This window comes from Danio rerio, chromosome 18 (genome assembly GCF_049306965.1).
Source record: "Danio rerio strain Tuebingen ecotype United States chromosome 18, GRCz12tu, whole genome shotgun sequence".
Taxonomy (NCBI): Eukaryota; Metazoa; Chordata; class Actinopteri; order Cypriniformes; family Danionidae; genus Danio; species Danio rerio.
This window is the reverse complement of record NC_133193.1, coordinates 41,263,218-41,289,838: the sequence shown is the minus strand read 5'-3', so window position 1 is coordinate 41,289,838 and position 26,621 is coordinate 41,263,218. Positions and strand designations below refer to the sequence as shown.

Genomic DNA, 26,621 nt, shown 5'->3' with positions numbered 1-26,621 from the left:
AATTACAATATTAAATGTTAAAAAAAATTATGTCCTCAGTATTACTTTCAAGGTTCAAGATTCTCTATGAAATCTATGAAAAAAAGTTCTGCTGTTGTTATGTAGAACAATTCCCCCCCCTAAGAGTTTATCTTTTTTTCAATTTAGTTTTTTTTTTCATAGTAACTCATTGCATAATAGCTTCTAAATAGATATTAGTAATTACTATTATTTATAATAAGATACCAGAACTTATTTATTACATTAGTGTACTCATTCAAATATTACTTAATAGCTGTTTAAGCTATTTTTTTTTCTTATTCATTACTGTTCATCCTATTTTGTTTATACTAGTACTGTACTTGTTCATACTAGTATTTATTAATTGAAAATTTAGTTTTAGATACTTGTTAACTGGATACACTATTACAGGACTAAAATCTAATAGTAAGTACTATTCATTCATTTATTCATTTTCTTTACGTCTATCCAGGGTGTCACAGCGGAATAAATCACCAACCTATCCAGCACATGTTTTACGTAGCGGATGCCCTTCCAGCTGCAGCCCATCACTGGGAAACATCCACACACACTCACTCACACCCATACACTACGGACAATTTAGCCTATCCAATTCACCTGTACCGCATGTCTTTGGACTGTGGGGGAAACCGGAGCACCCGGAGGAAACACACGCCAAGGCAGAGAGAACATGCAAACTCCACACAGAAACACCAACCAACCCAGCCGAGGCTCGAACTAGCGACCTTTTTGCTGTGCGGTGACAGCACCACCTAATGTACCACTGTGTCGCCCTAGTAAGTACTATATTAACTAATTAATAAGTACTAGTAAATAGGATATTGTATATAATGAATTATAGTGTCTATGTATTAGGTACAATAAGTTCATAAAAAGTACTAGTAAATAAGAACTAGTATCTACCAAATGAGTACAGGTAGTATATTTTAATAATAATAATAATAATAATAATAATAATAATAATAATAATAATAATAATAATAAAGAAACTAATAAAGAAATTTAGTATTTAATATAAAACATTCTAGTATCTAAACATGAGTAGCATAAAAATATACAAAATAAATGTTGACATTAAATGTTAAAACATTTTGCCATATTTGTTTTTGAACAGTAAACAAAGTTAATCTCAATTAGGAAGCTTGATTTACTAACTCAGTTAACCATAATATATACTGTTTGCCCTGTTTAAAAGGAGCCTACAAAAATAGACAAATTACAAATCAATTTAGTCAAAAAGTTTGAACCTTTCTTGACATCCAATAAAACAAGGACAAAAAAATGAAACCGTTTGTAGCACTTTATTTGCTATGAAGCTCTACAGCCACCAAACAAACAGCATTTTCTCACACTTCATGATATGGTCCTAATGCTGCTGCTGCTGCAAAAAAAAAGCCAGGAAATGAATGAAGTTATGTTCCAGCTGATATAGCTGTGTCCCACTAACACAAAACAAACACAGCATTCCAGCATTTATCTGGAAACAATGTCCTATTAGCTCTGATTTCGAGAATGTGGGTGATTAAAGGCAGTATTTCTGGAGCTTGAGTTGGACAGTCTGTGTGAACCAAACCTGGAGCCTCACTATCCAATATTGTCGCCATCATCCTATTTAAATCTATTAGGGGTGCTTTTAATGACCAACTTTGGGAGGAGAGCAAGTTCTTCTTATGTTTTATGACTCTATGTTCTGCTCCATCCTGACTGAAATACTGATTAAGAAGTGATGCTAAAGACGCCTTCTTAGAGTGATAGTTCACTTTGAAAGAAACAATTACTCATCATTTACTTTACCTCAGATTCCTCCAAAGCTTTATGGTTTTCTTTTTTCTTTTTTTTTTTTTTTTGTCGGACACAAAATGAGATATTTTGAACAATGTTGGAAACCTGTAACCATTGGCATCCATAACAGGAAAAACAAATGTCACTGGAATTTAATTGCTACTGGTTTCCAACATTTTGTGTCCAACAGAAGAATAAAACTCAAACAGGTTTGGAGCAAGTGGAGGGTAAGTAAATGATTTCTATTTAAGGTGAACTAACTCTTTATGCCTGAGCTAAATCAAGAACTGACCAGTGCTGCACAGGTGTTTCATTCCGATAACTCTTTTAAGATAAGTGCAAATTTGCTTTTTTATCGATAATGTCCAATTTTGTGACTTTGATCATACACATCATGTTTAGATACTGTCATCTGGTGCTGTTTCTGTGCTGGACAAATTATTTTTTTACACAATGATGTGAAAATTTACTTTTAAACTTCAAAATTTGTTAATAAGACTTGAATTTAAACACAAATTATTGCTGAAATAAGTATAATTTAAAACATAGTAATTTTGATTTAAAATACAGATGAAGTCAGAACTATTAACCCCCCCCCTGAATTATTAATCCCCCTGAATTATTAGCCCCCCTGTTTATTTTTTCCCCGATTTCTGTTTAATAGAGAGATGATTTTCAACACTTTTACTTTACTTTTACTTTAACTATATATTTTCCAGAATATGTTTCTCTCTAAGACTGCAAAAAAAGAGCTGTATTTCTAAAGCTGTTGTAACAATTTTTTCAAGATCATTTAAATCTTAAACCCAATACAGAGTGTCCTGATACTTTGTTACAATTAAAACATAATGGCCAAATCTGCCCAAACAGTAGAGAGGCACTGCTAAAAAAACACTTTAAAAAATCTGTCATAACTTAATGTAATTTGAAATCTGTTTGAAAAACCTTTATACTAAATATTAGGGCTGCACAATACATAATTTCAACAATGATATCGCAATGTGCACATTCGTAATAGTCACATCGCAAAGATATAAAATGTCCAGTCCAAATTACAGTTGACAAGGAGCCACACAATTGTATCATTATATGTATCATTTCTTACGTAAAATTTTTGTCTTGTTATTTTCAGCAAGATTATTTCACTTATCTCACAGGCAAATAATTTCCTTAGAACAAGTTAAAAAACAAACAAATATTTTTATTTAAGTTGTTTTTTTTTTTTTGGACATTTGAACTTGAAACAAGTCAAAACAAAGTAAGACAAGTATTTATTGTTGTATTGTGATCATTCAATTGCTCAATTACTCCCCAGAAAGCTGTCAAATAGTGCTATTTATTTAGTGCTATTTTCTAAAGCATCAGATTTTCATATCGCATTATTTATCGCAGAACAATAAAAAATCACAATATCAAATTTTTCCAATATCGTGCAGCCCTAGAATATATTCTTCTTCAGGATATCTACCATTTGGGGTCAGTAAAGGTCACTACTACAGGTCAAGATCTGTATTAACCAAGGATCCATTGGATATATTTATAAAGCTTCAATGTTTGTATTCTTTTGATTAAATAAATGCAACCTTGTTTTTCTTTAAATGGCAGTGCAAATGTCTATGAATGATAGGGGAAAATAGTGCATATAGATTTTTTTTTTAATGTTACATAAAAAGTTATTTTAACCAAACATCTCTCTGTTCAAACTGGCCCATCAGTTTCCTCTTATTCTAGCACAATGTCCCACTGCACAATCCACTTCCTTTACAGAACCTTAAAATTAAATCTCCTACAAGTGTTTTAAAGCTTCCAGCCTCCATTTCTCAAATTCATATTGGCTCCAGATGCCATAAACTTTCACCTCATTAGTGCTGACGGCTTGGGGCTGAGGTTATCTGGTTCTTCTGTTTCCCAGATGAAGGCATCATGTTGCCCAAGTGATGGCGGCGCTGTGCTCCTTCGCCTTCATGCGCAGGCTGGCGATGCTGGAGGATTTGCGATCGGGCTCGACGCTGAGATCAAAACCGTTAATGGTTCCACCTACTCCTGAGCTCCCAAAAAGACTGCCCATGTGTGTCTGCGCCATGCTGCCACCTGGACTTGGCATACCGAGGAAATCAGACACGCCGCTGGCAGAGTGAGGATGAGGAGTCATGCAGGAAGAAACAGTATCACAGGGTACCACACAGCCTGGCACTGGAGAGGCCGAACTGCTGCCGCTTAGCCAAGACGGGTTCTGAATCTGACAAATATACAAAAACATAATCCACATATTAATAATCGTTTAAAAACACAATTTTGTCACAGTTTTTTTAAGAATACTTCTATCACATTATGCTACTAATAATATCCGCAATCACACACAATCTAGGCAAACCCTTTATGGTTACGACGGATGTTATTAACGTCTTTTTGGACATTGTCATCAATATATTTTGATATATATGATTAATAAACATTGTACACAATAAACAAAAGTGTTTACGTTATTTCACAAATATTGTGATCGAGACGGGCAAATGGGTGTTTCCGATTGCCATTCAATATAGTAGACTGAACAGTTTTCTATCAGTCATCATAGATGATCAGTCATTATTATCTGACAGAATCATTTTAGCAGATACTCTATTGCTGGCCTTGCTAAACGATCTTAATTGGACAGGTTTAATTTATATAATGGATTCATTTATAATGAAGGAAATAATAGCAAGTTAATATAGGCAATAATACATTTTATATGTAATAAAAATCTTTTTACATGTAACAAATGTATAACACTAATATTTTACTCAAGCGATTTAATAGTGTGTATTTGCTTAATTTTCTAATAACTTTTTAATTTAAGATAATTTAATTATTTTAAATTAATTTAAGAAACACAATATATTGTTTTTAAACCAGAATTTAACAATAGAAACAAATTAACTATTAATAATAAAAAAATAATAAGTATATATATATATATATATATATATATATATATATATATATATATATATATATATATATATTAAGATAATCAGTTTACAACTATATTATATATTGTTTAAATATAATTGTTTAAATTGTTTAAGTATAGAAATTCCTTTTAATGTGACACATTATTGTTTGCTTTTTATATTTTACAACAAAGTGATTTTAACCATGATAATATTAAGATCCTGAATTCGTTTATTACACTTAATCCTACAATTAGACAGTCTATTATGTTTTCTTTGTGTATGTGGACACATGAATTAAGTCATAAGTGTCTTTAACCAATTATTTTTATTTACTTAATTTGAGTTCAAAAACTGCAGAGATATTAAAATGATCGTTACGATACAATAATAATATTGACTGAAATGGGAAACCATATTTGTGAAATTCAATAGGTAGCGATAATGGGGAGTTATTAGTTACCATATATGGTTTGCCTAGATCGTGTCTGCTAGATTGTGTGTGCCTGAAACGTGTGTGGTTCTGCGGTTCTCCATGCCACTGTTTGTTAGAAGTGACTTTTTCTGCAGCTGCAACTTGATGCCAGTAGGTGGTGACAATTGAGTTAGCTATGAGTTATGACTATTGAGTTAGATATGAGTTAGCCTTTTGACCCATTGGCCAATATTTTAACCATCTCATAGGGGAGCTGCACTTAAGGCCTCTCTGAATCAACTTTTGTTATATTAAATACAGGAAAAATGGTCTGTGCTCCTGGCGCATGGTTGAAAAGAGTTGTTCTTAATCTATTCATTTACGAGTTATGAGTGTGTTTTGGGTATAACATGCATTGAACCAATCAGAATGTCATCTCCCATTCCCTTTAAGAGTGAGTGGTGGTCACTGTTTAGATGGCGGACTTTAAAAACTGAACACATCTTTATAGCGTGGAAAAGGATCTGCTTGTGTGCAAGGTTAACGTGCCTGAGCAGACCATCTACAGCAGGGGTGTCAAACTCAATTCCTGGAGGGTCGCAGCCCTGCATAGTTTAGTTTCAAACCTGCTGCAACACACTAAGGTGCCAATCACACCGTCTTTACTATCCAAAAACGCAAGGCGCACCTCCCTGCCTTTTTCATGACAAGAAAAAAAGAATCGTGGTGCGCTTTTAATGTCGCTAGGCAACAACTGAATCAGCTGCATAATGTGTAAAGCAGGTTGCACACCAGAAGCGCCGCTCGGCGGCGCGCCGCGCAGCGCCACACAGCGCCATGTATTTTAGAATTCTAAACATAGGTTTCTATCAGGATACACACACCGGCGCCACAAGTCGGCGGCTGTCGGCGGCGCCCGGCGACGGCTCAGGACGTAGTTCATTTTTCAGCCGCGCCACAGAGCGCCATCTGATTAGTTTCATGTTAAATATCATTCGAATGTGCGCGTCTGGTGTGCGATACTTTAATCTGTCATGTACGTGCCGTGTCGCGGCTCCGAGCGGCGCTTCTGGTGTGCGACCTGCTTAAGAGTGTTGCTTTTGATATCCCTGCCGAAAAAATCCAGCTTAAACCAGCCTTGGCTGGTTTAAGCTGGTTAACCAGCCTGGTTTTAGAGGGGCTTTGGCCATTTCCAGGCTGGTTTCCAGCCATTTCCAGCCAGATCTTAGCTGCAGGCTGGAAAATGACTAAATCCAGCTAAAACCAGCTTGAACAGCCTGGTTTAAGTTGGACATGGCTGGTTTTTGGCTGGGCTCCCAGCCAGGCTAGGCTGATCAAGCTGGTTTTAAAGGGCCATCACCCAGCCTGACCAGCTAAGAACAGGCTGGAAATGGCTGAAAACCAGCCTCTAACACCAGGCTGGTCGACCAGCTAAAACCAGCCAACCAACCTAGACTGGTTAAAGCTGTTGTTTTCAGTAGGGAATATAATTTTAATATTTAATAATATTGTGATATTCAAGATTTGTGATTCATAACCAGCTCCGGATAACTCAAAACAGCAAACACTAGTCTCTCCTCCATTTTCAAAAGTCTCTGTTGTTGTCTTGACAACACAAACACTGCAGGCACCTCAACGGAAACCCCACCTCTGCTTTCATTTGATTGGAGAATGAGAAAGACTCAACTGACATAACATGCTTTTTCCGCTCATAGTTGACATCTTTTTTTTAACTGCGAGCGTACGCCGCGCAAAGGCAAAACATGAGGCATAGAAATTCAATTTGGTCCAATTCACCTATATTTCTATAGCGCTTTTACAATGTAGATTGTGTCAAAGCAGCTTCACATAGAAGATAGTAGTAAACTTAAACTGTGTCAGTCCAGTTTTCAGAGTTTAACTTCAGCTCAGTTTTGTTCAGGGGTTAATTCTCACTGCTGAGAGTCAAAACACTGAAGAGCAAATCCATCGATGCACAGCTCCACAAGTCCAGAACCATGCAAGCCAGAGGTAACAGCAGCAAGAAATTGGCAAAAGTAAACGAAAAAAAAAACCTTGAGAGAAACCAGGCTCAGTTGGGCACAACCATTTCTCCTCTAGCAATCTTTGCCAGTCAGTTACTAGACTGCTACTAAAGGTGTGTACATCACTTCGTCCATAAGTGAAAAGTTGTAACAATGTTTTTTTTCAGCAGGAAGTTGCTGGGCAACAGAACACACTTACTCAAAGGCACAAGAAAAAATATAGTGGACTAGTGAAATGCATGAGATCAATTTGACCATTATGACCATTCAAGTTTAAAATGTTCAGAACTAATTGTGTTATGCAATTTTGATAAAATAACAATGATAGAATAAAACGTATTTAGGTAAATACTGTACTGTAACTATTTGGGTTTTATTTTAACCCATTTAAACCCACCGGCAACTATAATGGCCAAAGCTCATAGTTGCCTTTTTTTTTTTTTTATAAGTAATTTTCGACATGTTATCTATATTTAATTTCTTAATGGCATGCAAGAAAACAACAAAATAAAAGATTCAAGAAATAAAAAAGAATTTATTTCTGTCATGTGAGGCTTTCAACTTCCTACCGCTAATTCCAGGATGAACAATGGAGGCAAACCCTCCCAAATTATGGCAAATTTCACGTTACAAAAAATAAATAAAATGGTCGCAAATATATATGAACATAAACATAAAAGTCTCTAGATTCATAAACTATGGTTGCTGGTGGGCAAATTCCCTTGTAAGTACATAAAACATGGGACATTAGGGAATAGTATGTTAAGAAATCAAGGTTATTGGTCTTGTTTGATGTTTTTTTGCTAAATTTCTCATTCTAAATAACTTATTAACTTAATGTCTTTACATTATAGGATACTTTTAATACACAATTTGAGACACAGCACTACTTTTAAATATAAGAAATGAGTTTATGAATATAAATTGATCTGTTGAAATTTGTTGAAATTAGCCCACCAGCAACTATAGTTGCCGCATATTCAAATACAAATTTCTTAAAAAAATTAAAAATACCTGGGGAAATAAATGCAAAACATATTAAATTAAATCAGTAATTTATGGAGATTCTTTTGCATTTCAAAAACATTAAGGAAAAGGTTTTATTCATTTTTACATTTTTTTTTAAACCAATGATTTGGTTAACTCATTTGTGCTCAATTTTTTCTAAATGGTTTTATGCAGCAACCTATTTATTAATTATATTTATTTTTATTTTATTTTTTGCTGACGCTGTGTATAAATAGTACCAGTACCAGTGCCTAAATGGTGCCCCAACCAATACTTTTAAAAATAGAAAAAATTTACATTTAAATTCACAATAAAACGTAAACCTAACATGCTCTCTTTTTTGGCTACAAATTAGCTTACAGTTTTAGCAGTCCTTTTGGTCAAGTATAACTGTATTTGCCATCTCTGTCCAAAAAAAAAAAAAAAAACACGTCTCTTTTGACTACAAAAAAAGATATCTTGAAAAATGTTGGAAACCAGTAATAACTGATAGAATTTGTTTTTCCTAATATGGAAGTCAGTGGTTATAAGTTTCTATCATTCTTCAGAATAGCTTATTTTATTTTCAGCAGAAAAAAAATAATTAACAGTATTTTATTAATGAAACTAAAATCTTTATATTTACTAATATACATTAATTTTAAAAACTCTGAAACTGTGTGACTGTGTATAATACATATATGTCAAATATTTATTTTACTAATGGGAGTGGCATATTTGAGTTTTGATATTATTGAGCCAGATTTGTTGTGATAACCTGGCAATTATGTTGCCAGTCTACCCGTGTTGTTATGAATGTCAAGTACTCATGTAAACTATCTGTTAAAACACATGTGAGCTCCACTTTACCTGTGCATAGTTTTCTGGCCGTGTAAGAAGAGGAAGCTCATAGGCTGTTGAGAAGTGTGTCCGAACCTGCTGCATTTGTCCAAAGCGTTCTCGTTTTCTCCATTTGGCCCGGCGATTCTGAAACCACACCTGTAGAAAAAATGAAATAAATATCTGATCATTTAAAAAAGCCCAAGATCTAGCATGAACACATACAGTATATTCTACTGTAAAAGCTTCATGCTGTTTCTATATTGCCATCAAAAAGACTATTACTAAAATCTCTCCACAGAGGACTGGATTCCCCCTGTAGTAACTAGTAGTGAAAAAGCAAGCACATGGTAAGTCATAAATTGTGAGGCACATGAAAGCCCTGCCACGGCTCCTCATCCTCCTCACTTTAATGTGCTGTCCACACTGCACTATTTATGTAGAGATCTGAACTTTCTCCTGCCAGCACAGGTTTGATAGCTGTTCCTGTGTCTCCTCTCAGCCCGTGTCTGGAGCAGGTCCACCTCATCAATCAAAATGATCCGCTGTTAGTGCACCGTGACACAAACCAACAACCCTAAAACCACAGCAGACAGCCTGCAGACCTCAACATATGTTTTCAGATTTCATCATTTAGTAAATAAAGATCCTTTTTTTATTGGTTTCTCAATTTTTACGAAACACAATGTTGTATTTTGGTCTCAATTGGTTGCATTAAGTTTTTAAACTATAGATTTGAACTTCTGTATGATTTTCTTTCTTTAAAACTTGAGAGAAGAATTGCTGGTAACAGAACAGTTTCGGTTCCCACTGACTTCCAATGTATGGCCACAAATTACAATGGAAGTCAATGGGAACTGAAACTATGGTTCTCATTTTATTTAAATGTACAGTTCTCACTATTAATCAACCATTAATTATGACTTTTGCCTAATTTGCTTATTAATATTTATCAAAGTAGTTGTTAGGTTTAGGTGTTCAATTAGGGATTAGTGATGTAGAATAAGATCAGTCCTAATAAACAGCCAATAATAGTAGGCAGGTAATAAGTCACTAGTGACTAGAATTGATACTTGTAAGTGTTATGGAAATTAATTGTTTTCCAACACTGTTAAAAAATCTTCCATATTTAACAGAAGAAAGAAAGTCAAATTCCAAGTTTTAGATTCCAATCAAGTCATATTTTGAAAATTTGTTTCACTCTGAACAATAACAATAACTGTCACTTAAAAATATGACAGAGAACCATTTTATTTTCTTTACAAATATTCTAAAAGTGTTCATATTTGTTGTTAATTTTATAAATATTGTTCTTATATAAATATTGGTATTAAATATTGTGTTCACGCAAGCATTTATTCTTGCGTATGTTTTATTGCTTGTTTGAAAGGGCAATGTCAGTCTCTCCAAATCACTGAGATTGAACTTGGATTGTAGGATGAATCTCCATCCAGTCACATTAGAGCTTCCTTAAACCCCAAGAGCCCCTTATGGCAGGATTGCAAAAAGTATGGGCATGTTGAGGTCACAAGAACAGGAAACCATAAAATGTACAAATATATATAGCACTTTATTTGACTTTCAAAATAGCTTGAATTAGCTGTAAACTACTCTATACTGTATGTGAATAACACTATATAAAGAAACTAAATCTTTCAGGCCGATGTCATGACCTGCTCTTGAAATCCAAGTGCCGTTATGATCATGTCATCTGTTTTGAGAATCTCTGCAATTTAATCCTGTGTCTCTGGATATTTATATTGTTTTTCTTTGGTCTACAACATTTAGTGTAACCAGAGATAATGAGCAATAATATGTGTTATGTTGTTCCTTTTAAAAGAATTTAGCTTAATAGAAGTATTAAAAAAAGTAAGCAACAATTTTTTCTCACAATTTTGACTATTTATTGCAATTCAAGCATTTTTTTTATTATAATCATTTATGGTAATTCAATTCCCTCAATTGTAAGTATGTCTACTGTAAATTATATTGTAAATAGTGTATAACTCAAAATTCTGTTCATATATTTCTATTCAGAATTTAATTTAAATATATGCAAATATAAGGGAACATCTCACAGTTAATTTTTGTTTTGTTTTGTTTATTTTCATGACAACTGCATGTTTATACAAAAATCAAAGTGGAGATCAAAAGTTATAGTTTACACAATTTTCACTAAGCTTGAGAATTTTTCTTTTTTTCCTCACAACTGCAAGTTAACATCTTGCAATTCAGTTTTGTGTGTGTGTGTGTGTGTGTGTGTGTGTGTGTGTGTGTGTGTGTGTGTGTGTGTGTGTGTGTGTGTGTGTGTGTGTGTGTGTGTGTGTGTGTGTGTGTGTGTGTGTGTGTGTGTGTGTGTGAAAACTGCTTTTTAAGTTTCTAACATAAACATAACATTTATATCAGGTATATATTTTACTTTTTACTTTTTAGAATTACATATTTACACTATATTCATCCTGATCTTAAGAAAATATAACTATTTTATGTACTGGTAAAAAAAGTGTCTAATTCATACAATGTCATCCATATGGAAATGTATGATTTTAAAAACAAGGCTTTTAAAACCCACCCCTAAAACCAACTGTCAAGGGGGATGAGCAAATTGTACTAAAATCTATAAATAATATCATAGAATTCATATGAATTAGCCAATAAATAAAAACGTTACAAATTGCTAAGCTATGAAGTTGGTAATATTACAGAATTGAGACTTAATATCTTGCATTTTTTATAATTCACTCAACTTATCCAGCATAAGTTTTACGCAGCGGATGCCTTTCCAGCTGCAACCCATCACTGGGAAACATCCATACACACTTATTCACACACATACGCTAAGGACAATTTAGCTTACACAATTCACCTATACCACATGTCTTTGCAAACCCACACGAACGCAGGGGGAACATGCAAACTCCACACAGAAATGCCAACTATCCCAGCCTATGCTCGAACCAGCGACCTTCTTGCTTTGAGGCGATCATGCTACCCACTGCGTCACTATGCAGCCCTTTTTTATATAATTGTAAATAATATAATTACAAATTTATTATTGCAATTACGAGTTTATATCTTGCAATTCTTGAGCTAACATTTTATTATTTTTCATATCTATTTTTGTGCAATTGTTTCTCACAACAAAGCAGTGAGAGTTTATATCTCACAATTCAATATTTTTAGATTTGTTTAAGACATTCATTCCTTCATTTTCTTTTCGGCTTAGTCCTTTTATTAATCCGTGGTCGCCACAGCGAAATGAACCACCAACTTATCCAGCATATGTTTTACGCAGCGGATGTCCTTCCAACTGCAACCATCTCTGGGAAACATCCACACACACTCATTCACACTCACACACTACGGACAATTTAGCCTAACCAATTCCCCGGAGCACCCAGAGAAAACCCACACGAACATGCAAACTCCACACAGAAACAGAGATCTCCTTTTTTTAAGACAAATGAAACATATTTCATGCATTTGACAATTTATATTCCACAATTGTTAGTTTGTTAATTCAGCTTTTTTTAAATTACAATCATCGGTGTCTAACCTAATTATGTCTGCTACAGCATTTCTCAGCAGGTTTTTTCATCATTCTCTAATGCAGCTTTTTCTCTCTTTTCTTCAGTCTCAAATTCTAAAGGGAAATAAGGATGTTAGAAAGTGAAAGGGGAGAATGTTTCAGGCTGGAGTTTGTTTACATTTCATGTTTAATTTCCTGACGCCTAAGCCTGCGGCTTTCCAGAGCTGCCCTCTCTGACCTCTCAGACTAGAGCCGTGGACCACAGACACATACACATGCACACACACACGCACAGGCATGCATCCAGAAATTAAGATAAAAAGCTGTCACCGGGCCAGTACCTTTTCAAAAGGTGACCAAAAAGCACATTTTAGTACTTGGAGTGTTAATATTGGTATCTCAAAACTGCAGAAGTTTGTAACTAAAGGCTTTTTTATATAACTAAATAAGTACAAAAATACTGAAGTTTTACTTAAAGACTTATGATAACTAAAAAATATATATACTATTTAAAACCTATATTATGAATTGCATATTAATGCACTAGGCGAAGCAGTGGTGCAGTAGGTAGTGCTGTCGCCTCACAGCAAAAAGGTCGCTGGGTCGCTGGTTCGAGCCTCGACTCAGTTCTGTGTGGAGTTTGCATGTTCTCCCTGCATTTGCGTGGTTCGCGTGGTGCTCCGGTTTCCCCCACAGTACAAAGACATGCTGTACAGGTGAATTGGGTAGGCTAAATTGTCCGTAGTGTGTGTGGATGTTCCCAGAGATGGGTTGTGGCTGGAAGGGCATCCGCTGCGTAAAAACTTGCTGGATAAGTTGGCGGTTCATTCCGCTGTGGCGACCCTGGATTAATAAAGGGACTAAGCTGATAAGAAAATGAATGAATATTAATGCACTATTCTAGTCCATTCAACAACATGTGCACTATGGACATTTTAGTTAGCAACCTATGCACTTTTTAAGTGTATAGTGTGGCCAAATGGCACACTATAGACTTATGTACTATTCACTTATGGACCTGCTCGCTCAACCATGTAAAGTATTGGTCCATCCCAAATTAGATACTTGTGCACTATTCTATATTATTTTGTAGTGTAAATAATGTATGTAGCGCATTCACACTGAAATATTCATTTTATTCTAAACAGAATTAATGCTCTTTAAATTCCTGGATGATGGACGTATTCAGCCCAATAGGAAAGTGATTATGCCACCTCCCAATGGTGAGTATGGCTACTCATGTGAGTAACTATCTGATAATTTGGTCATTTATTTCACTAATTTAACAACGTTGTTTGGGAAATGATTTAAACTGCTCTTTATAAAGATGTTATTAAGAGGTATTAAAAGATATTCTAAATATCTGGTAGTGGAACATCAAAAATGTAAAAGTTTGTAAGAAAAAGCCTAATTTTGAGGACTAATACCTACAACCCCAAACCATCAGAAAAAGTTGGGACAGAATGGAAAATGCAAACAAAAAAAGCAAGTGATTTCTAAATTTACTTCCACTTATATTTCATTGTATATTTCATGTATTCCAAATTTGGTTCTTGCAATAAATTTATAAAAAGTGTGAACATTAAAACATATACCACTTTGTAACATTGCCATTCCTTTTAACAACACTTAAAAGACATTTAGGGACAGAACAAAATTGACACCCAGTAATGAAGTGTTTCAGGTGTAATTTTGTCCCATTCTTTCTACAAACAAGTCTTAAGATCGGCAACTGTACAGGGTCTTCATTGGCGCATTTTGTGCTTCAAAATGCACAACAGGTTCTCTATTGGAAACAGGTCGGGACTGCAGGCAAGCCAGTCAAGTACCTGTATCCTCTTCTTCAACAGCCAGGACTTTGTAATGTGTGCCGAATGTGGTTTTGCATTGTCTTGTTGAAATATGTTTGGGCGTTCCTGGAAAAGAAGCCAGCATATTGTGCTCCAAAATCTATGTACTTTTCAGCATTAATAGTGCCGTCAAAAAAGTGCAAGTAACCTTTGCCAAGGACACTGACACAGCCCCATACCATGATAGACCCTGGCTTTTGGACTTGTTGCTTGTAACAGTCTGGATGACATGGCAATCTATTTCTCCCAAAAATACCTGAAATACTGATTTATCTGACCAAAGTAAATGTTTCCACTGTGTGATGGTCCATCCCAGATGCCTCTGAGGTCAGATAAGTCGACGGCACTTCTGGACACTTTTAACATGTAGGGCTTTCTTTTGGCACAGTAACTGGCATTTGTGGATCAAACTATTGCGGTACTTGACGAAGGTTTGCCAAAGTAGTCCTAAGCCGACGATGACTCTTGATGCAGTGCAGTCTGAGGGATTGGAGATCATAGTAAATCAGCTTAGGCTTGTGCCCTTGTCCTTTACACTTTAGTATTTGAATAATTTGCCCATGTATTTGTTGATCTGGCGATCCTCAGCCCATCTTTGTTCCTAAATGACTATACCTTTCTTGGATGCTGCTTTTGTACCAAACCATAAATTTTAATTAAAACAAATCATAATTAAAATCACCTGTTGACATCACCTGTTTCAAATCAAAACATTATTTAAACAATTTACCTGATTACTAGCAAAGAGCTTAGAATGACCAAGAGGCGACACTCAATAGAATGTTCCATTGCAACAGCAGCGCCCAGCAACAGCCCCGGATTCCGCCATTTGGAGTGAAAGTGATCGGCCGTCCATTGGATCTCATTACTGTCGCGATGGCAAGCAGCTGCTTTGTTTTTTTATTAATTTATTCAAAAAGTGCATTAAAGTTGAGATACAACCTGAAAGACGGCAATACAACACGTATTATCAGCACTTTTAATAGTTTATTTTACAGACTTATAAAATGCATGTTGTCTATTGGAGTTTTCATTCCAAAATGGCCGCCGCGCCCTCTAGTTGCTGTTTTCTAAATTACACCAGAGTGTCGCCTCTTGTTCATTCTAAGCTCTTTGTTACTAGCCCTAAATTTCTCCTGTCCTAACTCTTTTAAAATGTGTTTTAGGTCTGAATGTGTGGAACGGATGTATGTTTACTAATGAAATGACACTGACCAGAAAAAACATGAAATATTTTGTGTTCATTTTTACTACATTGAAATACAAGTCAAAAAAAAATTGTATCATTGTTTTTTTTTTTTTTGTGCTTAACATACTGTCCCAACATTTTTCTGATTTGTTGATGTAAAATTTAATTAATTAATTTAATTAATTTTACTTATAGGGTCCATAATTATAATAAAAGGTTTAGTACACTTTAAAAGTACAAAAGTGTGCATATTAGTAGTTAAAAAGGACAAATGTGCAAAAGTTTGTAACTTAGGATTCATTATTATTTACTAAAATGCTTTTTAGTATGTACATAGTAGTATACATATGAGTACAAACAAACTAAAGTCTGTTACTAAAGGTCCCACAAAAGACTAATTTGTATACAAAAAAGTGCATATTGGAACTTCAAAAATGCAACATGCAAAACATGCAAAAATGCAAACATTTAGAACTAAATGCTCCACTTTTCAACAAGCTATTTTATTCCCCTAAATATGTATGTCAGTGAAGTTAAAAAAATACTAAGGTTTTACTTAAAGGGTCATTATTCCTAACTAAAAGGTTAATGTTGCACATTAACATGCATGCAAAAAAATACCATATTATTTTCCAAAAGGAATTTTCTAGAGGTCTATGATATCATTCAAACATCCTTGTGCTTTATGAGGAAAGTGCTGTCTGACAGAGAGAACACTGAACAACAGCACAGAGGAGGGGTTCATCTAGATTGCGTATTTCTATAGGTATGTTTGTGAAACGCGGGTCAAACCCTGCAGTCGCTCAACAGCGTGTGCAGTGTGTTGTCAGCCTGCAGGGGTAATGAGACTCATGTGTGTGTGTGTGTGTGTGACGGCTGGTTCTGTTTGGCCTCTGTTACTGCACTGTATCTCCAGGTTACCCTGCATGGAAATTGATTATGGCATCTCAAACTGTGTTTTCTTCCCCTGCCAGAGTCTGAGTGCTTTTTCATCGCTAACTCATTGTAACGTCCTTAAAATAGTGGTGTATAGTGAAGTACATTAAACATGAGATAGAAGTTTGGAGATAAATATCAGGTCCAACTTCTGTCAGGATGTTCTATCTATTTTTTTTTTTTTTTTTAGAAAAGCAAAATCTTAAATCTTAAAATCTTAAATCTTACTTTCTTAAAGATGATCAGAGAAAAACCTATTGAGGACAGATTTAAAAATGGTCAAATTTAAAATATTAATTAATTCATTTTCTTTTCAGCTTATTCCCTTTAATAATCTAGGGTTGCCACAGCAGAATGAACTGCCAACACACACACAATCATACACTACGGTCAATTTTAGCATACTCAATTCATCTGTACCACATGTCTTTGGACTTGTGGAGGAAACCGGAGCACTTGGAGGAAACCCATGCGAACACGGGGAGAACATCCAAACTCCACACAATAATTTTAACTGACCCAGCCGAGGATCGAACCAGCGACCTTCTTGCTGTGAAGCACTACCTACTTTGCCACTGCATTGCTATGATTACATTTTATTAAAACTAAAACATTTTACTGTTTATTATTATATAATTTTTAGAATATTATTTTTAAACAATAGTCTGAGTAATTTAATATTGCATAACACATTTCAGTGATAATACTGATAAAAAGTAACATTTTTATTCAATATCACTAAAAGTTTAAAATAATAATATTTTTATTATTTTATTTTATTTTAATATACTACTTAAACTTACTACTACAATTACCATTACTATTGTTGCTGTTACTACTTCTTTTAGTAACATAAACAACAATAATAAACGTTCATTGTCACAAAATGTTGATAATAATAATAATAATATTAATAATTATTATTTATTATGATTATCATCATCATCATCATATGAAGAGCAGATGAAAAAGTGCCATCTGAAATTTCTATCGAAAATGAACGTTTTTCTCAGCCTCCTTTGTTTCTGTTAATCTTAACTTTAAACACTATAGGAAAAGAACTTATTCTTTGCTAAAGTGATTTTACTGAACATACACACTGGAGCTTAATAAAAATACTAATTTTAGAGGAAAATTTCAGGCGGCATTGAAAGGTTTTTGCTTTTAAACTCTTCATATGTTGATTATAACAAACTACACAAATAAATTATTAGAGGTATTGTTTATTATATAATTTTCACACTGCAAAATGTAATTTCATAAAACATTTTATATTAATAATAGTTATAAATGTGACATTGTTATACTACTACAACTACTACTACTACCAAATGAGTCACAACTTAGTATCTGACGCATACTTTAAATTTACCAATGAAACTTAATTAGCTAAACATGAATGTCAAAACTAAACTGAGCACAGGTTTTTGCAGAAGACACCAGAAAAGCATATAATCAACAAATGTACTGTACACTGTCAGAAAAAAAATGGTACAATGTTGTACCAAAGAAGGTACAAACTCTTGTCACTGGGGCAGGACCTTTTTATGGAACAAAATTGTATCTTAGGACAAAGAAACAAATTTGTACCATTGCATCTTTTAACCTTTAAGGACATGATTTTCACCATGGGAAACCAAAATGTACCATTGGTTTTTAAAGCCTGAAGATATAATATTGTACCTTCATCAAAGGCACAAAGGCTACCACTACAGTGACAAGACACTTTGAACCTTAACAGTGTCAAATGCTCCTTCAAGAACTATTAAAAGGCATTTTGCTGTATCCAAAATGTCCAAAATTTATATTCAGTAAATATAAAACACCAAATACAAATTTAAAGAATGTTTTTAAAAAGTTTCTTTTTGTGTAAATGCAGCTTTTCTGTTTACAATAAAGAATAAAAATACTTTAACATAAATGAAAAGATCTATTTCTTGCTAAAACATTTCACAACACTTCACAAAAATGTTACTGAAATACATTCTTCCATGTACAACATGAAATGAAGTTTTTCCTCCAAATATCACACCTTTCTAATCACTTAAAAGTTAATTTACGTAATTTTAAAAAATAAAAAAAGATTATGCAAAAGTATTGTAACGAGATTTGCACAATGTTTGGTTGGTTCCACTATACTAAAATGTCTGCATGAACACTTTGCTTATGCAGGACTTTTGCCAGCTCACGTGCATAAAGGATGGCAATGTATTTATTAGAAAACACTTACCAAATGTTTATTAAAATGCCTTAAATGTTTAGTTTACAATACCTATAGTTTTGTTTAACCAGTATTAGAACTGAATAATTAAAGGTGCAGTAGGTGATTGTCTTAGGAAAGCATTTTTTGTTGTGCTGGTTGAAAGTCTCTTTACAGTCTAATAGTAATGATTACAGTAAATTATATAAATGTATGTATATTTATTTTAATATTTTGGGTAAGGCATAAAACAAAAAAATGTTCATCCACTTAAACAGAGTCTGAGCAACATCTCTCCTAATTCTGATAAGTAGCCCAATCTGTCTGTCAGCAAATGCAGATTTGAACAACTATGCAGACGTTTGTATGCATCTCCGCCGACCGCCGCGCGTTCATGAGAGAAAGCATGCGCATGCGCGATCGGTAAAAACCTGCTGAATTTAAAACTTTTTAAAAACTTGAATCAATATTGGAGTTACCTTTGCACGCTGGAGAAAGGATGACAATGACTGAAGGATTTCTCTTAGACAGGTAATGTTCTGTTTTAAAACTGTTTTAGCTTCACGCAAAGCTGATGTAACGTTAGATGTTGTTGTTACAAATGGGTTATATCTTCACAGAAGTGTTGTTCAGCTACTAAAATCTTTCAAAGAACAATTGATAAGACTATTTTCAGTTTATAAAAGACCTTTTATTGGGTATTTGGGGATTTCCGCCTGGATTTTGCCTAACCAAATTTAAAAGCTTCCCAAATCCACATAAAGAGGTGTAAATGCAAAAATTTGGTTTCATTTTAAAGAAAACCCTTTGAATTTTCATAAAACACTATTGAAAGTGTTTAAAAATAACTGTATATGTCGTCTGTGTTATAATAAACACCTAAAAAAAAGAGGCGCTTTTTGTATTTTTTTTATAAACTTAAATTTGAAAGTGTACCTTTTAGGTTCTGTGTGGTCTAGCGTGCTGTAATTAATTTTGGTGGTTCCTGCCCATGTCTGTGATCATAGGAAAAAAGAAAAATGTCTCTACCATAATCTATGCAAAAGTTATTGTATTCCAACTGATGAGAGGTGCTGTACAAGCCACAGGGACCGATCATTGTTTCCATATTTCACTATTCTTTTGTTTGATCAAACATAATTCACGGTGTTTGGATCACATCAGACATATAAAAGGATTACTTCTGCATATCACCTCAAAAACAGAGGAGAATGGCCCTGAAGGGCACAGTATTAGGTAAGAGATGACAGCTGTCTGTGCTATCTGGGGCTGCTTATTGATCATGAATGTATTGTTTTCACTTCTGCGCCATGGAAACACCACAATTCATTCAACAACTGTTTGGCATATGAATATAATTCAATAAAAAGAATGCTAGAACTGTATGAGCACCGGCAAGAGCTTTCATTTGAGCTATAACTTGTACATGTGTCATATGAAAAAATATGAAAATGAACCAATGTAAAATACCTAGCTCGAGTATCCAAAATACTGTGTATTTAAGTGCAAATAACTTTTATACAGTGGAGTAAAAACCAAAGTGATGCATATGTGCATAAAATATAGATTCTACCCTTTCAAACGACACCACTAACGGGGGTCTGGTGCAACGCTAGCCCTTTAAATCTGAAAGCGAAAGTCGATGACGTCACGGACCCGGTACCGGGTCCGCAGAGTTTAAGTTTAATTAGTTTAACAACAAAACACAACTAAATACCGCTATTCCGCCTAGTCTCTCCCTATATTGTTTACCAGGCAACTCTAATTTTTTGTTCTGAAATCGCATGTCAGTTTGGCTTGCACGCCGCCAGACAAGCACTAGTCGCTTTTATCACATGAGAGACGATTCTTTTGCGGTGCTCGTGTTTCAGGAGGTGTGGCTTTAGACGGCAGGGGAGGCACTGTGATTCAGAGATTTATGCTAAGCTGTTAGCATTGTGGAAGATCACCTACTGCACCTTTAATGTTCAAGAGTTTCTTTAAAATATGCTTTTAAATGATGATTCATGTTTTATTATGGAAGTTATTCATACAATCACTTGCCTTTACAGTAATATTTATTTTCGTAAATATTGTAATAAAGGTAATAGGAGTTGTCTAACACTAATGTATCTTTTTTTAGAACAATTGTGTACCTTCATTTCAAATGTCCCATAAAAGGTACAGAACAGTATTATAATTAGTTTTTGTGTGTGTGTGTGTGTGTGTGTGTGTGTGTGTGTGTGTGTGTGTGTGTGTGTGTGTGTGTGTGTGTGTGTGTGTGTGTGTGTGTGTGTGTGTGTGTGTGTAAGTTACAACTTTTACAAAGGTACAAAACTGTTCCTTAAGCAACATTAGTTGTACCACCGTGTACCTTTTTTTTTCTGAGAGTGTATCTTGAACACATTTTACACTGTAATATTTACTCCCTCCAGGCTTACCTGCACCCGTGCTTCAGTGAGGTCTGTCCTGAGTGCCAGCTGCTCTCGAGCGTACACGTCTGGATAATGCGTCTTCTGAAAAACCTTCTCCAGCTCTTCCAGCTGATAACTGGTAAACGTGGTGCGGTTTCGCCTCTTTTTGCCTTTGTTGCTCTCAGCTTCACTCTTGTCGAGAGCACTGCCGATGTCAGAGACGGGACGATCTGATTGACCTTTCAACCCGGCGTCTTTCACACTGATGAAACTGCCGTCCAGTGCTGTGGGATCTGCAGATTGAGGCATGTCTGTGTCCGTCAGTCCCGTGCCATCTTTACCTACAAACACAACATTTCAGTTTTTACATCTTATTTGTGGATTTAGTGTGAAAATTTGGATCTTATCTCTAATTTTTTAAGAGACCATGTCATTCAGATAATGTTAGAACATAGTACTATATCTCTTTACTGCGTTTCCACCCATTGGGTGGCCAGTAAAATTGCCAACGTTTCTTAACAGTCTTATATTTTAAAAGGGTGATAAATGAAGAGGTTATTTTAAATTTTGTTCACATTTTTTTTTTATAAATCTAGTTTTTTGCAATTGAAATCTTCAATACTGAATCTAAAAATCTGATTTCTGAAAACTACTAAAATCTACAGTTCGGTCATTTTCATAAATCATGTTTTTTGCAAGTGTTCTCTTCATTGAACAACATAAAACATGATATCTCTAAAATTAAAATATGAAATATGAAAATAAACTCTTCATATATATCCTGCTGCTGCCATGTAATGGGAGTCTAAAGTTTTTGACCAGTCTGTATATACTGGAGTTTTATTAAATATGTGTGTCTCATATACTGTATTGTGCCACTCTTTCCTCTTCATTAACTGCACAGTGCATCTCTAGCATCTGAAACAGCCAATGAAGTATTGTAGGACTCGCCACTGTAGGACTAATTGTTACAGTATGTTTGTCTTATTCTCCTGGCTACATCAGCAATCCATCCAAAACTACTTTTATTTGTGCAGTATACTCACTCTCCCTAGATTTTTTCAGTTCTTCTTTAACTGGAAGAGTCTCAGTTTACCCTAAGTAAGCACCAGTACACAGTCTTTAGGTGTTTTATATTTCTAAAGTTACTCTGCATTTCAACCTGCAGCACTGAGACCAAAGAGCATAGAATCACCAAGAGGCGACACTCTAGTGCGATTTGGGAAAACAACCACAAGAGGGCATAGTGGCCATTTTAAAATGAAAATTCCAATAGAACAACAGCATATTATAAGTCTGTAAAATAAACTATTAAAAGTGCTGATGATTGTGATAGTTAGTGTTATATTGTCGTCTTTCAGTTTGCATCTCAGCTTTAATGCGCTGTTTTAAATAGATAAATAAAAAACAAAGCAGCTGCTCGCCATCACAACAGCAAAAAGATCCAATGGACAGCCGATCGCTTTCACTCCAAAATGGGGGAATCCGGGGCTGTTGCTGTGCTGCTGTTGCAATGGACAGTTCTATAGAGTGTCGCCTCTTGGTCATTCTAAGCTCTTTGCAGAGACTGAACATCATTATTTGCTAAAGGCTTCTTATCCTGTTCTTAGGGAATTTATTCCATCCCATTTCTTAAGCAAAGATGCAGATGCTGAATTACATTATACTAGAATTATATAATACTGGTCTTAGCATTGTGCAGTATACTATTTTCAATTATTGTTGACTTTTGTTGCCATTTGTCTGTTATTTTCTTTATGTGTGTTGCATAATTTTCATCCATACTCCAAACATTAACCATCTGTTCTGATCTCAAGGCTAGGCAAGTAACTGAGAAGGCATCAATCAGAGGCCTCATGTAGACTTCTTACAAAGTATTTACAGTATTTTAAAAATACAAGAAAGCAAAGTATTTTGATACAAAATATTAACCCATTTTCATGAACCCTATCAAATACAAATAACAAAATACAATTTTTTATTTAAGATGCATATTTAAAATACATGCATCATAAATACTGCCCAGATAGCATACGACCGTGGGCCACTTTAGGCAGTTATGCAGCACTGGTGGTCTTCCTTCAACCCAGACAAAATGAATGTGAGCCTAAAGTGTCCCACCTGTTCAATGCCAACGGGGGCCAAAGATTCAAATTTATTTATGGGCCATTTAAGGCAAAGATTTGGCACTTATGGCAAAATGTCATCTGAATGTGGAAAATTATCAATTTTGCCCAAATGATGGAGGACAAATGTGGGCCACAGTTGGCAAAAATGTGGCATAGTCATTTAAGGGTAATCTGGGTCTAAACCTAAAGTGGCTCCCACATGTAAGTGCAAATGTGGCCCAGTTACATATGTGTGCCACTTTTGGAAACAAAAGCACAGTAAGCTTTGGCTATTGCGGCTGTGAGCTTAATGTGGCCCAGTTATCTTAAAACATATGTGGGCCACTGTAAGTGAATATTCATCACAGTTAGCTCTGACTAATGTGGCTGTGAGCCTAAAGTGGCCCAGAGAAGATATGGCAAATGTGGCCCAGTTATCTTAAAACATATGTTGACCACATAGACTAAAGTCACCATCATGGAGAAAAGTGTTTGCTTTAGTTGGGCTCATAGCCCTGAACTTCTTAATATACATTTTCTTTTGAGCTGCTGTAACTTTTAGGAACTTTGGTTGAAACGTTCATTCATTACAGCAAAGAAGCCAAGTGAAAAAAAATAAATAAATAAAAATTAAGTGAGACACAGCCTGTGATGAAATAAAATAATTTACTCATGTTACTGTAATAACATGCTTGCACATGCCACAGAATTATGAAAGTTTATGAGCTAATAAGATTTTATGCTCAGAGAGACATAATAATCAGCGTATGAACCTCAACAACGGCAACAAATAACAAAATGAAAAAAGCTCACAAACATCACCATTGGGAAAATAAAAGTGACAAAATTAACAACGTCAGCATAAACAGCAGAATTAAATGCAAATAATGAAAACTGTAGTATCAATAAGCTATAGAGTGTATTCATACTGCAATGCATGCTGGGATTTTTGTACTTTGCCACACCCAGCAAGTGTAAGGTGTTGACCAGATCTGGGCCAGAATAAAAGCAAAATGTGGCTTAGAATAGGGTCAGTTCTGGTTCATTTGGTTGAATTCTGGCTAATATGTGGTATTGCTTTGGCTTATTTGTGGCCCAGATCTGGCAAACAGGAGCAGATCACCCAAGTGCCATCATTCCATGCGGTATGTGGGCCGGATGAAAGTGTCTGGATTTGAGCCCCATGAATTTTGCTAGCTGGGTAAGTAGATACATCTTACAATTTTGAGGTATAAATAGTAGGCAACATTTGAATTGGATCAAAAAGGTTTATTAAAATTGTCTTTAGACAAGAGTTGATTAGCTTTATTGTTTGGTCGTTTTAAGAAGTCATTATTTTGATACTCCAGGTTGGAGGAAAGTCCTTACCCCAGGTGGAGGAGTTTAAGTATCTCGGGGTTTTGTTCACGGGTAAGGGAAGGATGGAACGTGAGATTGACAGGCGGATTAGTGCAGCGGCAGCAGTAATGCGGTTGATGTACCGGTCCGTTGATGAAGAAGGAGCTGAGCCGAAAGGCAAAGCTCTCGATTTACCGGTCAATCTACGTTCCTACTCTCACCTATGGTCATGAGCTTTAAATCATGACCGAAAGGACAAGATCTCGGATACAAGCGGCCGAAATGAGTTTCCTTCAAAGAGTGGCAGGGCGCATTCTTATGGATAGGGTGAGGAGCTCTGACACCCGGGAGGAGCTCGGAGTAGAGTCGCTGCTCCTCCACATCGAGAGAAGTCAGCTGAGGTGGCTCGGGCATCTGTTTCGGATGCCTCCTGGATGCCTACCTAGGGAGGTGTTCCAGGCATGTCCCACCGGGAGGCGGCCTCAGGAAGACCCAGGACACGCTGGAGGGACTATGTCTCTCGGCTGGCCTGGGAACGCCTCGGGATCCCCCTGGAGGAGCTGGAAGAAGTATCTGGGGATAGGGAAGTCTGGGGTTCTCTCCTAAGACTGCAGCCCCCGCGACCCGGCCCCGGAAAAGCAGCAGAAAATGAATGAATGTATTTTGATATTGTGTGGAATAAAATTTGCTATTCTAAGGCAAATGTCAGAATTTTGATACAAAACTAAAAACTAAAGCAATAACTAGAAAAAACGTTACATGATTTCTGAAAATCACAGTTTTGTAGATAAAAGTCTGGAAGAGTTTATATATTGCAATTCTAATAAAGGGTCAGACATGTTTACACAATTAGTCACAATTTTGACAGTAGAGCAAAGTAAAGCAAATTCAGGAATCAAGTTGAAAACATTATACAAATTTAGAATTGTGAAATGTAAACTCTTAGTTCTGAGTTTATATCATACTCCGCGGTAGCTGATAGAGCTTAATATGGTGCAGTTTAACACACCAATGAAGATGTTTTCTCAGTATGCAGGTGTTTTGTCTGCTTACATATGTTTTCATGAGTTGCAGCGAATTACGCTTTCTCTGCAACTGTGCTGTACATTTTTAATTGTGAGAAATTTCTAGACAACCTATAAACATTCAACTGAAATTAAGTCAAAGTTCCGAAAAGGAAAAAAGAGTTGCAAAATGTATAAATTCAGAACTGCAAATATGAACTCTGGCTTGTGATTTTATCATACAGAACTACAAAATGTATGTGATATTAAAAAGTCACAGTTACTTTTTTCTATACGTTTTCTGTACATTTTTAGCAATGGAGTCTTTTCACAGTATTTTCACAATTTACAATGTCTTATTTCTCTCTCCAGTACAGTCTACAGAAAAGTACGCTGATCGCATTTCTGATGCATAGAAGAAAATGTAGACCGAGACCACCATATTCATAAAAGCACTCAACTACTCCTATAAAAGTATAACTTATTTGAAGGTAAAGAGTGTTCTGTTGTCACCTTCAATTTGAAGAGGCCTCTACTGTATAACAAGCTTTTCTTTATCCTACTTGAAAACATGTTTCCATGTTGAAAGCCTGGATCTGTCTCTTGATGAAAGTACAAACATGCCCAGATTGAAAATAAATAATCAAAACCTTCCTGTGTCAAGCAAATTTCACTGAGGTTCTCAGTTCTACAATATTTTTAACCGTGTCAAGGTTTTCTGATGTGGAAGACACAGTTTTGATCCTTTTTTCCTCATTTTATTTAATTATGTACTTGCTTGGAACTTGATGGTCTTATATGATGTAACTGAAAACAAATTGTGATAAAATAGTGTACCTTTGTATTGCTAACACTAAATCTATTTAGAGCATTTTGTTTTCCAAAACACAATTAATCCATAGTTTCACACTTTTCCATGCAGAATTTGATAAAATTACAATTTTATTGGAAAATAAATTTGAACACATTTGAACTTGTACGTATTACCATTTAAATTAAGAATTTGGTACAATACACTCAATGCATATTTACATACCTCAACCTAATGACCTAATTGAATTAATTGATT

General features: G+C 35.2%; 1 protein-coding gene across 2 annotated transcripts in view; it reads right to left on the bottom strand.

The window, feature by feature from the left end:
- Positions 1-1,306: 1,306 nt before the first annotated feature.
- Positions 1,307-26,621, bottom strand: part of alx4b (ALX homeobox 4b) — a 40,577-nt gene continuing 15,262 nt past the window's right edge. The window contains exons 2-4 of one of the 2 annotated variants that reach the window (XM_073929063.1): positions 21,130-21,443; positions 9,036-9,164; positions 1,307-4,042 (exon numbers count right to left, since the gene is read on the bottom strand). In XM_073929063.1, the coding sequence (XP_073785164.1) occupies positions 3,725-4,042; positions 9,036-9,164; positions 21,130-21,443 (761 nt within the window). In that variant the 3' untranslated portion in view covers positions 1,307-3,724. 2 annotated transcript variants of the gene reach the window in all.